Source organism: Prionailurus viverrinus, chromosome A1, assembly GCF_022837055.1.
Source record: "Prionailurus viverrinus isolate Anna chromosome A1, UM_Priviv_1.0, whole genome shotgun sequence".
Taxonomy (NCBI): Eukaryota; Metazoa; Chordata; class Mammalia; order Carnivora; family Felidae; genus Prionailurus; species Prionailurus viverrinus.
Genome location: NC_062561.1, coordinates 207,788,089 through 207,801,906, shown reverse-complemented (window position 1 = coordinate 207,801,906; position 13,818 = coordinate 207,788,089). Strand labels below are relative to the sequence as shown.

Sequence of the window (13,818 nt, the reverse complement as noted above, 5' to 3'; positions counted from 1 at the left end):
AAAGATGGAGGTAAAAAGAGACTTCAAAGATTTAATAACCAAATATAATGCATGGGTTTTGTTTAGCTCTGGATTCAAGCAAGCCAATTGGGAGGAAACATTTAGGAAATAATAGGGAAAATCGGAACACTGATTTGATACTTGATGGTATTAAAAAATTACCGCTATTTTTTAAGGTCTGATAATAGTACTGTAATTATGTTTATAACAAAAAGATAAGCATTCTTGCTATAAACATAATTACAGTACTATTATCTTTTAGGAATGTATACTAAAATATTTCACATGGAATCCTATGATATCTAGAAATTGTTTCAAAGTGATCACCAGAGGGGGCAGGGTACAACACAGGAGAAATACAGATGAAAACATTGCTCTGAGTTGGTAATAGATACAGTTAGGTGATATGCACATAGGATTCCTTGCACTTTCCTCTCTCATACACGTTTGAAATTTTTCACAGTAAAAAGTTTTAAGAGTCAAACTTGGTATATAACTTAATTCACAGAACTATTGGGTAAATCTAAAAAAATAACAAATGTTAGGGGCACCTGGATGGCTCAGTCAGTTGAGCACCTGACTTTAGCTCAGGTCATGATCTCAGTTCGTGGGTTCGAGCCCCACTCTGGGCCCTGTGCTGATAGCTCAGAACCTAGAGCCTGCTTCAGATTGTGTCTCCCTCTCTCTCTGCCTCTTCCCCTCTGGCCCTCTGGCCCTCTCTCTCTCAAAAATAAATAAAACATTAAAAAAAATTTTTAAATAACAAATGTTAAACTGTTTTGTATATCAGCAATGATACACAAATGTAAAGGATAAGAAAGGACAATTGATGGAACAAAATTAAAGAAAACCATAAAAGCATTCAACAAGTATTTATTTACAGAAGGAATTTATGATGAGATCCAAGAACTCTTACTAATTATATGGATGAGCTTAAAGATACTGAGAAACTCCTGGAAAGGCATATTAATTTCTGTTATGTCTGTGTGTTTTCTGGAGAAGAGTGTCTAAACTTTCATTCCATTCTCAAGGGACTCCATAACTCCAAAGAGATTATGATCAACTGAGTAATCAACCAGGGGGATAAAGAAAAGCAATGAAGCAGATGTTTTTATAAAATTATCAAATAATGGGCATTCGAGGAGTAAAGGAAGAAGAGAAACGAAATAATGAATAAGTTCTACCAGGTGTCAAGGTTTTCATCACTGAGGCACATGGCTGAAATGAAATATAAGTAATCAATAGAAGGGAGGGGACAAAAAAGTAAAGGTTATTCACATGGAAAGGCCTAAGATAATGGCAGAAATTGTAGGGATGAGAAGATTATAGGTCATGTGCCTAAGTTTCTAATGAATACAAGGAAGTCTCAATAAATTATTGCGATCAAGAAATGCACAAGCAGATATGGGTGAACCACATATTCTCCCCTGGAGCAGGGATTATTTAAAAAAAAAACAAAAAACAAAAAACAACCCAGAGTAGTAATGTATTATAAGCTATACTAGGAAATCAGGATAATGCCAGACTCTCTACCCAGACCCGTTATAATAGAGAAGAATGAGTTTCCTATGTTTGAAGATGACTATAAGTAACTTAGGGGAAGAACCAAGAAATGGCTGAAAATGAAGTGTGGTTACTATGGAAAAGAAGGCCAGAGGCACAAAATGAAAACAATGTCAGAAAATAAATCATTAGGAAGGTCTCATAAGACATCAGGATATCAAGAAGAACTCTTGTATTTATGACTGTCCCTAAAAGTGACAAGAATGAGGATGACTACATTACCTGCCTTCAAGTTTCCAAATGAACTCTGTTCCTAAAGCAGCAATGTGAGGAACCAGGTACTGTGGGAACGCTGTTAACAGAGGAAAGTCTGGTGTATTCACTAATGTCAAACTACATTAGAAATCATCAGTCAGGTCTATATATTATTGGAAGCAGGGTTTAAGGTGGCGAGGAAAGGAAAAAGGAACAGAGAGACCCAAATATATTTTTTAAAAATTAATGGGTAATCAGACTCCCATTACCATCCCCTATCTCCAACCTGAACCATTGTTCTAAATGTCAAAGACAGGTATAGGCTAAGTCCCCAGATGGTGGTTCTCAAGCATGTGTGAAAAGCCATGCACAGCACTGCCTCAGGTGTTTCTGCCATTTTCCTCCAGAAATGCTTTAAGCTCTTCTAGAGACCAGAGGCTGTGGAGATCAGGAGAGAATGAGGTTACAGGGTATAAAAGGCCTGATGACTGCTAGTAACTGACAAGTTTAGCCTTGAAGAGAGTGAAAAGAATACATTCCTCTCGGACAAGAGTTCATACTGAGTGAAAAGTACAGACAAGTTCAGGGGTAGAGGGAAAAGACAATGAAGGATTTCATACCCCAAGCTTCAAATTTCCCAGAGAAATAGATGGCTAGTCATTGGCTCCAAGTAAAGGGAAAAGAAACAGATCTGAGTACTTGAGAAGAAAAGTTCTGAGTCACTAGAGAGAATGGGAAGATAGGAAAATCAACAATAAGGGATGAATAAAGATACCAAACAGTATCAAGGGCCACTGAGGTTAAAATCCACTGAATCTGTTACCAAGGGCCATTAGCACAGTTTTGTATTTTCTTCAACTGTCTGGAGACAAGGGTATAGTCAATCCACTCCAGGATAAGTGCTATTGGAGAGTGAACAAAAAAGGATACTATGACTTCAGTGGAGACTCTTGAGGCTTCCTGGAGGGGAGGCTGACAGGTTTTCAAAAATAAAAGTCGGGTTAGTCCTAGGACACATGCAAAACAGTTTCTATCCTGAAAAACTTAATACTCAGGTATTAAGGTATCTTAATTAGTACTAGTTTGCTGTTCCTCTAAGGATATCTGAACATGAAATTAAAGCTTCTTATAAATAAGGTTTTCCTGAATCTATAGTTAGATGCACAAGGCGCCAACATCTTAGCCTTCACGTTTTTTCACCCGGATAAGAAACCATATGGGTAAACCATAATCACAGAGGTTTCACGTTAAACTCATGAAACATAAATTCATTTCACATAGAATCATAGTTAATGAATGCCATGAAACTCTAAACAACAATGTTGTGTTCTAAATTCTTTTGCTGGTTCAATGATCTCTACAGTAGGCATTCAGTTACTGTTGTCGGCTGGACAGTTTATCCAACCACAAACCGAGAATGCCTGTCTTCACTGCATAGGAGGAGGCAGCACCTAAGGCGAGAAACCACTAGATGAACACCATTAGGAAATCAAAGCAGGATCCTTCGGGTATCGGGATGTATTCAGAGGCGAGAGATTCAAGAAGCAATTTACCCGAAAATGTCACCGCGCGAGAGAAACTTGTATTACTAAGTTCCTCTCGTTTCCAAAACAATAAAGATATGCGAAGCTCATAAAGGCTGCCCTGGACGTCCCCCGCGAGTCCACCAGGCCGCCAGCAGCTGCAGACACGCTCAACCAGAGGTGGGAAGCAAGCTCGGTTCCGCTCCTCCCACCGTTAAGGGAAGGTCAAAGCCGCACCCGCCGCCGTGGAAACGCGGAAGCCGCTCCTGCCTTGGTGTAAGGGAGGGCCCGACCCCTAGAAATGCTCGTCCCTAAAGACCAACCTTAGCGTCCCGGCTCTGCCGCACCTCCGTCGCGTCTCAACTCCGACTTCTGAAGGTCCTTTCTCCCCTAACCACAAGACCCACCAGCCTCGTTTTCCTCCTCTTCCTGGGCTTCCACCACGGTCAGCGTACCCTCAGTTACCTAATGACCACTCCCCTGGTCCCGTGTTTACATTGTGCTTGCCCTTTGCCGACCGGAAGCGGAAACTAACATGCCCGACCTCCTACCTGCCTGCCTTTGATGCCAGGTCTCTCAAGAAACTGGCCTGGCCGACCCGAGGCGTCGGAACCGCTCAGGGAAGCGGGTAGGGAAGAGGCGACTCTCAAAGCCCTTAAGGTCGGCCAGTCCCTTTCCCGGGACCACAAATCCCAGAAGTCGCTGCGGTAGCCTCCACCCCCATTATCCTCTGGGATCTGTAGTCCGGGCCACCCGGACCCGGAGCGCCCTCTAGCAGCAGTCGGGGGCGTCAGGCGCGCGGACGACGGCAGTGCCGGAGCGCGGGAAACTGCGGCTGCGCAGGTTGAGGTGCGCGCAGTCAAAATCAGGCCCCGTGAGACTGCGGGACTCGTTCAGTCGCCAGGTAAAACAAACGGGGGTAGGGGAGAAGGACTTGGGCGGGAATTCATAGCATTAAAATGGGATCCTGCCTTAAAGGAGTTTACAGTCCAGCTGAGAGGCCAGCCTAGACGCAAAGGACTAAGGGAAAGCTCCATTGAAAAAGGGTTCAGGGGAACAGATGAAGCAGATCAAGGAGGCCCTTGGTTCAACTGTAGGCTTCACGTCGGAAAACATAAGTAAATTGGGACCAGAAGAATTAAAACCTAAACGTAGGTGTAGTTTATGTCTTGAAAATAATTAAGTGGGGAAACGTAACCCAGGGGACTGTTTAGGAAATTGAAAAGATGGTTAATTTATCGACGTGGCTATCTTGTGCAAGGGAAGACCAATTGTGTAGACCATGCCTTTTCAACCTCAGCGTTGTTTGTCAAACTGCATAATCTTTGTTGGAGAAATGGGAGTCTCCTGTGCCCCGAAGGGTGTTTAGCAGCATCTCTGGAATCTACCCACTCGATGCCGTTAGCATCCACTACCACCACCATTTTACCTCCAGTTGTGACCAATCAAAAACGTCTCCAGTCATTGCCCAATGTTCCTGGAAGAAAAATTGTTCACCCGCCCCTGCCGCATTGAGAACTGCTCTTGGACAACAACGATTCTCCAAGGTGATCCTCAGACCCCTGAGGGTTGCCAAGGCTTCTTCAAACTATTTTTATGCTCATAGGAAGACCTCGCTGGCCTTTTTCACCATGTTAACTTTGCACTGATAATGGAAAAGCAGTGATGGGTAAAACTGCTGACAGCTCAGCTGGTATCAAGCCAGTGATACCAAACTGTGCTAGTTGTCCTTGCAGTTTCACCACCACACTCATACTACCAAAAACACAAAACAAAAACACTCAAGAATGTCCTTTAGGAAGCGGTAAAAATTATTAAAATGACCCTGGAGTAGTTTTTAATCTGTATCACAAAACGGGAAGTACTCATTAAGTACTTTTGCCGTGTATTGAAGTATGATGTCACCAGTAAGAGCAATTGTGAGATCGCATTATAAACTGAGGTATACACTTTTGTCGTGTGGAATGCAACTCTTATTTAGAAAACAGCCAGCAGTCCAGCTGGTTATTCAGGATTGGGTATGTGACAGGCCTTATGAAAATGAACAAAAGGAGCCTGTTACTTCAGGAAAACAATGGACAGTGTTGCCAATTATACTGTCATATCATAGAAGTATTATCATTTGGAGTATACAACTACTGACATTAATTATAAAAGATACAAAGGTAGTAGAATGTTTCTTAAGGGTAGAGGTTTACATGACTGTGTTCACTGCAAACCTAAATCAGTGACAATTCATCAAGTCAAATATTTATGATTTGCACACTTTTCTGTAATACTTCTTTAAGCCTTTATAACACGTGTCTCTCGGACAAGACATTCAGCAGGATTTATGCCTTTATAGTCACATTCTTAGTGCTTGGTTCATAGTAGCTATATGAGGGGATATAATTTGTAGAGTGACTAATTAAGCGGTGCTTAAAGCTGTACTCCTTTCTAGGGGTCTTTCCTAAATCTCCCAAATAACTTTACTCTGATAAAGGCTACCTCCAACACTGAGTTTTCACACTTCACCCACCACTTCCCTACTTACTTTGTCCTATGAACTTGATGTACTTATTAATTTAATACATTTCTCACGCTATTTATTGACAATATGATCTTCCAAGTTGCTAGAAATCCTCTAAATTTATCATACTTAGCATTTATTGGCATTCACAATAAGTAGAACAGTCTATTTGCCTACAATAGAACAGTTCAATAAATATTGATTTTTCAAACAAGAGCATTTATTGTACAGTTTTATACAGTCAGGGTAAATAAATATCTAGAGCAATTTATAAGTTCCCTAAAGAACAATCTTATGTGCTATTCACAGCATTATTCAGTACTGTTTTCTTTTGTTACAGTTATCAAACTATTTTAACGATTTGGAATGCCAACAATCTGGCACAAGGCCTAACAGTGCCATACGGGATATAAGATTTCATTACAGTTGAATTCTAACAGTAGTGGAATTCTAACCAAATCTAATGTTAGCAACCAAGGAAAACTGGTAACCACTTTGGCTTTTATTGTATATATCTTAATATTTTGTTCAGGTGGTTAACTTTTAGATGAAATCAAAACTCAGTAATTTAGTTGACACAAAAATCACACGTCTGAGTGTTAACATTTGTTTAAGCACTATGTTTTATATTTAGGCACACTGTCAAAAAGGTGCACACATGGTCAGCTAGGAGTAAGTGCTTTTTATTTAATTTTTCTGGAAGTTAAAAATTTAAGCACACTGTAACAGGAAAAATTATGTTTTTATCATCCACTTTCTAAATCAAAGTATTTTAAATTATATACCTAAATATACCCCGGTTGAAACATATGCGAACACATCTCAGAAATACTGTACCACAAAGATTGATTTCTACCCCATTACCAATTTATAGTTATGTTGTATGTGGAATTTCATTCATCTTGTCAGGAGAATTCACAATGAAAATAAGACTTCTGCTGTGTATGGAGGAGATGGACAAGAATTAAGAGGAAAAGATTTAAACAGCACACCATTTGTTTTTCATTCCAAGGATGCCAGTCCAAGCATAGATGCATGGAGTCCTACATCTAGCCACAGTCCACCAAGCATTCATTCAGTGTGAATGGTAAAACTACAAGGTCAAAAAGCAGGGATTGGAGGGGGGATGGGGAAGGTGAAAGCACAGGACTTTTTATATAAAATCATTTAAAACTCTGAAAAACTACAAAAGCATCTCAAGAGAAAATATAATCAAAGTAAAAGCAATGGAATTTATTTCAGTGAAATTATTTTAAATTAGATATATTAAGCTCCCATATCCCCCAACCTGGTAGAAAATTTCCTCTTAGTGAGAAATCATTTATTTTAATGGCAAAATTTTTACATATCAGTAAAATCTGTTATATTTAAAACTATGTATACAGTACATTTCTGGCAAAAACCTTATACATCTTTCAGTTGTCAAGACAAAGTAAAAATATGGTTGCATAAATCACAAAAAATATAAATTGCTGAAAAGATAATAAAAAAAGATTAAAAATCATTTGCATTGACTCCCTTACATCTTCAGTTAGTAAGAATTTGCAAACTACAATAAATTTTTGAAAATTCTGATGCAACCTCGACACATTCAACCAAAAGTTGTCATTTCAAATATCCCAGCTTAAAAAAGAATCTGCTGCAATAATCTGTGCGTTTATCATACTATTTGTACAAGTGCAATATTTAAATATCTTCAAAATAAAACTCAGTAACTAAAAGGAATCACAATAACTTAACAAGCAGCAAAGTTTACAAAATTAACAATTTTTAGAAGGTCCTATTTAATTGGTTCCTCCTTTCAATCCCCCCCCCCACCGCCCCACCACCTCCCCACAACAGCTTATAGAGACATTCTGACAATGTCTTAGTTCTATGTACAAATCTGTAACTTTTCAAAAATACAGTCTTCTGTTCTTAACATCAGGAACATAATGCTGCATTTAGAGACCCTACATTAAATCAATATCCCAAAAATGCAGGGCCACATACAAGTTATACAGTTTTGAACTTAGTATTTAAGTTGCACTCCTATTATTTTATACAGCTTTCAGATTCTAAGTTGAATAGATAAGTCCTGGACATAAGCAAGATTTTTCTTTTGAATTCACTGCATGTTTCTAGGGGTACTGGAACCAAATCTACAACTATAGTTAACTGTGCAAGCTATCAAGACACTTGAGTATATTACTGTCTGGTTACAAAGGTGTTCACTGCATTTGCCAAAAATAGTCCTATAATACAAAAGTATTAAATGAGAAATAAGATAGCTCTTCTGCAATGGAAAAATGATTGATACCAAAGAAAATCAATACCTTGAAGTTAAAATAGTATAAGGCAATTATGGGTGATATAGTACTTTTTATTTTTTATTAGCATACACAGGACACCAATTTTAACTGAAGTGACTTTAAATCTTCATTTACAACTATTATGGAATGCTACTAGGAAAAAGGAAGGATCAAGGAAAAGAAAGTATAGAGATCTTACAAAGATTAATTAAGCATCTTTAGGCAGTTCCCATAATGCTACTTTTTAAAAAATGATTAAAATCTAAAACAAATGTGACCATTTAGAAGCACTAACTGATTCGTTCCATTATTTTATTGAAGTAATAATGTCATACCTGGCAATGTCTAAATTTTCACTGAATCCTGGTTTGAAATAGCCAGCTATAAAAGAAATTTGGAAGACAACTGGGGAAACCTAAATATGCATGATTAGATGACTTTAGGGAATTACTAATCTGATAATAGTATTATGTGTTTTTAGGAAAATGTTATTTTTTTTAGGAGATGCTTGAAATGTTGAGGGTGATAAGTATGTCAGCAACATCCAAATGGTTCAAGGATAAAAAAACATATATATCTATATACACGTACATATGTACACTATGTCTATATACATACATAGATATAAAGCAAATGTGGCAAAATGTTAACCAGTGTTGAATCTAAGTGGTAGATACACATGTGATCACCCTATAGCCTTTCTATTTTTGTTTTTAAAAATGGTCACGATAAAATTTGGGAGAAAAAGTCTTATCTGAGCATTTAAATGGTAGGAAATATTCTGTGTGCTAAATCAATTTAAAAGATACATAATTGAATGACTAGAAATTTTTGTATACATTTAATACTGACGGACATGAGCAGCGGAATTTGTGAGATTGACAAAAACATGATTTATTTATAGCATATGCAACTCAGCTCTTGTGACAAAAAGAGAAATTTATATACAGAATATAGTGAGACAAATTTTAAGATTTAACTTAGTGCCTAGAGTATCTGAATATATAAGTTCTGTGTGTTTTTGGATTTATCAAGCTAAAGAAAAAATTTTAGTTATGTCTAATCTTTGATATGCTTACCGTATACTAAAGAATATTAAGGGAAGAGATATGGAAGAGTTGTCCAGCCTGTCACTACTGGAAAATACCTGCTATGTAAGAAGTTCAGGATCCCCCCAAAACAAATCACCTATAAAGGTCGCTGGGGATTCTAGGCAAATATTTATTGAATAAATTTATGAAGCAATTATAGAACATATCAACTTGTAATAATACATAAAGGCCTTTATGGTAAATTAATATTCTACAAAGCCCTGTATACATTAAATATAAAACAGCCAAAAATCAAGTGAGCCTGAGAGACCTATAATTCATTGTGAAAATTACATTATGCTATATGCCTACTGAACAATGAACAAAATTATCTTAATTCATTTTTGCACATTAGGCTTTTAACTATTAATCATGTTCCAATTCCTGTGCAAATTGCATTCCAAAAGGCCAATCCTCAGTTATAATTATAACTTGATTATAAATGGAAGCATTTGGCTATGATTTTTTATGCATGCTTATTGCTATCAAAGAAATAAGCAAAGTTTTAGGTTTACTGTGCAAGAATTTTAATTAGATTCGCACACATTTCAAAAAATTCTATCGTGTGACTTCCAGGTCTTGGAGTTAAGTCAACAGGAGAAGAGTCAAGTGAGGTCACAGATGAGGTAAGTGAAGCTTCTGAGGATTTTCCTTGAGCATCAGCATCTGAATCATTCCTTTGGCAAGATCGATAGTTGCTAACTGATCCTGATCTCTGTGGAGTAGCAGTCCCTGATTTGGCTTCAGTAATTTCATCTGGGTAAAAAAAAAATTCAATTTATTATAATCCATTACACCCCATAATTTTTATTCTTTTAAGTTTTGTTTATTTTGAGAGAGAGGGAGAGAGCGCGCGCACGCATGAGGGAGGGGAGGAGGGGCAGAGAGAGAGGGAGAGAGAATCCCAAGCAGGCCCCATGCTGCCAGTGCAGACACAGCCCAACACAGGGCTCAATCTCACAAACCGTGAGATCATGACCTGAGCAGAAATCAAGAGTTGGATGCTTAACCGACTGATCCACTCAGGTGCGCTCCCAGCCCCCAACAAAAGTTGAATAGTATTTAATTTGCTTCTTTGAGTGAGACCACTGACCACCTATCAAGAGCAAGTTTATTTTGAAAACTTTCTAAAATAGAAGTGATGAATCTGTGTTAAACCATTTGTCTTCTTTACATACAGTACATATTCTCCTCATGCCTAATCAACATTGGGTATAGCACATAGCTACTCATCAGTATGTAGCTACTCATCAGACTTACACTCCAAAATTAATAGCCCAATAAACTAATAACATGGGGCTCAATAAACATCCTTCCCTAACAATAAAAATTCATTTCTCGATATTAAAATCATAGCAGGGGCGCCTGGGTGGCGCAGTCGGTTAAGCGTCCGACTTCAGCCAGGTCACGATCTCGCGGTCCGTGAGTTCGAGCCCTGCGTCAGGCTCTGGGCTGATGGCTCAGAGCCTGGAGCCTGTTTCCGATTCTGTGTCTCCCTCTCTCTCTGCCCCTCCCCCGTTCATGCTCTGTCTCTCTCTGTCCCAAAAATAAATAAACATTGAAAAAAAAATTTATATTAAAATCATAGAATAAATGCACTTAAAATTTGGGAGAAATCTTGGAAATCACCTCATCCAATGCTTCATTCTATTGATAAGAAAATATAACCTTCAAAAAGTGTAGTGACTTGCCATAGGTAATAAAGAGGTAAATCTAGAACCTCCTTTGCCTGTCATCTCACTGCTTTTCACCTCCCACTTTCTCTTTGTATATAAGATCTCATGAAATGATTCCAATGAACAAATTAAGGAAAAACTAGAGTTGAAAATACAGTACACAAAAACAGTAAATGTTCATTCAACTGGCAAACCCAAGGGCTAATAAACCTAAGGTTATAAATTTGAGGCCAGTACATTACCGCTGAAACCTGTGCCTTTCTGACACTAAGTAGGTACTATTCTTTTGTTTATGAAAAAGACAAAAAATTTATAGGTAAATCTAATAATTCCATAGGATCTTAGATAAACATAAGTGGTAACAGATCTTAATGGATATGGCCAATGAAGAACTGCTAAAAACTTGTACTTAATTAAAGGCTCTGTTTATGAGAAAACATTTATATATACAGTTATACTCTTGAAATGCTAGGATAGAGTATTTACTTGATATTATGAGTCAAGTGTGCTCTGTCAGGCTTTTTAATAGATAGTGTTAAATTCGTTTTGAGAGCGTATGCATATGGGAAATCTGAATTAATATAAATTTCAAACCATGTTATAGTATCGTATCATTTACTAGAAGTCTATTATAGTTTACTCATACAAACATTGGCATAAAGATATTTTTCCCATTTAAAAATAAAAATAAAGTAATCCCTATCAAAATAGCACACTACTGTTCACTGAACTAGAACAAACAATCCTAAAATTTGTATGGAACCACAAAAGACCCCAAGTAGCCAATTAGTCCTGAAAAAGAAAACCAAAGCTGGAAACATCACAATTCTGGACTTCAAGCTATATTACAAAGCTATAATCTTCAAGACAGTGTGGTATTGACACAAGATCATTGGAACAGAATAGAGAGCCCAGAAATGGACCCACAAACATATGGCCAACTAATCTTTGACAAAGCAGGAAAGAATATCCAATGGAAAAAAGACAGTCTCTTCAGCAAATGGTGTTGGGAAAACTGGACAGCAACATGCAGAAGAATGAGCCTGAACCACTTTCTTACACCATACACAAAAATAAACTCAAAATGGATGAAAGACCTAAACATAAGACAGGAAGCTATCAAAATACTGGAGAAAACAGGCAACAACCTCTTTGACCTGAGCCACAACAACTTCTTACTTAACCTGTCTCCCAAAGCAAGGGAAACAAAAGCAAAAATGAACTACCGAGACCTCATCGAGATAAAAAGCTTCTGCATTGCAAAGGAAATAATCAACAAAACTAAAAGGCAGCTGATGGAATGGGAGAAGACATTTGCAAATGACATATCAGATAAAGGGTTAGTATCCAAAATCTATAAGGAACTTATCAAACTCAACGCCAAAAAAACAAATAATCCAGTGAAGAAATGGGCAAAAGACATGAATAGACACTTTTCCAAAGAAGACATCCAGATGGCTAGCAGACACATAAAAAGATGCTCAACATCACTCATCATCAGAAAAATACAAATCAAAAACAACAAGATACCATCTCACACCTGTCAGAATGGTTAAAATTAACAACTCAGGAAGCAACAGATGTTGACGAGGATGCAGAGAAAAGGGAACCCTTTTGCACTGCTGGTGGGAATGCAAACTGATGCAGCCACTCAGGAAAACAGTATGCAAGTGCCTCAAAAAACAGAACTACCCTATGACCCAGCAATTGCACTACTAGGTACTTATGCAAGGGATACAAGAGTGCTGATTCGAAGGGGCACATGCACCCCAAAGTTTATAGCTCCACTCTTGGCTATAGCCAAAGTATGGAAAGTGCCCAATGTCCACTGACTGATGAATAGATAAAGAAGATGTGGGGTGTGAGTGTATATGTACACACACACACACACACACACACACACACACACACACTGGAATATTACTTGGCATTCAAAAAGGATGAAATCTTGCCATTTGCAACAATGTGGATGGAACTAGAATGTATTATGCTAAGCGAAGTAAGTCAGAGAAAGACAAATATATGATTGTGTTCATATGTGGAATTTAAGACAAAACAGAAGAACATAAGGGAAGGGAAGCAAAAATAATATAAAAACAGAAAAAGAGACAAACCATAAGAGACTCTTAAATGCAGAAAACAAACAGAGGGTTGGTGGTGGGGTGTTAGGTGGGGGGGAGGGCTAAAAACGGGTGAGAGGCATTAAGGAAGACATTTCGGATGAGCACTGGGTGCTCATGTTATATGTAAGTGATAAATCACTAAATCCTATTCCTGGAATAATTATTACACTGTATGTTAACTAACTTGGATTTAAATTTAATAAACAAACAAACAACAATAACAAAAATGTCTGCTTTCTGCAATTAATAATTTACCTCAACTTAATCAATATAAATAGTTAAGATATTCTGGCAAACTATACATAATGGTAATCAGAGATATATTTTCTAAGTATAGGTTTTCACTTTCAAACTATTGAAACAGTAAACCAATACTTATAATTTAATGTTTCTTTAAAAATATTCAAGGAGGTACTTTTAAGATTTTATACTGAAGTAAATCATTATTTTGATGACCATTTAAAATACACCTAACTTAAAAAGTCTGAATATTTCAATTTGATCATCAGGCTGTCTCTGATTATTTATGACTGTAGGTAAATAGAAATGCACAGCAATCTAAAATTAAGGTTAACAACGTCACTTTTTTTTTTTTTTAACGTTTTTATTTATTTTTGGGACAGAGAGAGACAGAGCATGAACGGGGGAGGGGCAGAGAGAGAGGGAGACACAGAATTGGAAACAGGGTCCAGGCTCCGAGCCATCAGCCCAGAGCCTGATGCGGGGCTCGAACTCACGGACCGTGAGATCGTGACCTGGCTGAAGTCAGACGCTTAACCGACTGCGCCACCCAGGCGCCCCAACAATGTCACTTTTAACGAATTATGATCATTATCTTGAACATTAT

The 13,818-nt window shown here is 37.7% G+C and overlaps 2 protein-coding genes across 11 annotated transcripts in view; both read right to left on the bottom strand.

Annotated features, from left to right (window-relative positions):
- The window catches only part of TTC33 (tetratricopeptide repeat domain 33), a 40,406-nt gene extending 36,469 nt beyond the window's left edge, over window positions 1-3,937 (bottom strand). Inside the window, exons 1-2 of one of the 4 annotated variants that reach the window (XM_047823434.1) lie at window positions 3,312-3,499; window positions 1,786-1,855 (exon numbers count right to left, since the gene is read on the bottom strand). The gene's annotated coding sequence lies outside the window, so the exon portion shown is untranslated. Of the gene's footprint in view, window positions 1-1,785; window positions 1,856-3,311; window positions 3,500-3,604; window positions 3,810-3,832 lie in introns of those variants that run through there. The other 3 variants (XM_047823425.1, XM_047823413.1, XM_047823420.1) reach the window with 3 other exon arrangements.
- Window positions 3,938-5,988: 2,051 nt separating this feature from the next.
- Window positions 5,989-13,818, bottom strand: part of PRKAA1 (protein kinase AMP-activated catalytic subunit alpha 1) — a 46,205-nt gene continuing 38,375 nt past the window's right edge. For all 7 annotated transcript variants that reach the window (XM_047823375.1, XM_047823348.1, XM_047823364.1 and 4 more), the window contains one exon: window positions 5,989-9,928. In XM_047823375.1, coding sequence (XP_047679331.1) covers window positions 9,684-9,928 — 245 coding nt within the window. In that variant the 3' untranslated portion in view covers window positions 5,989-9,683. The remainder of the gene's footprint in view (window positions 9,929-13,818) is intronic.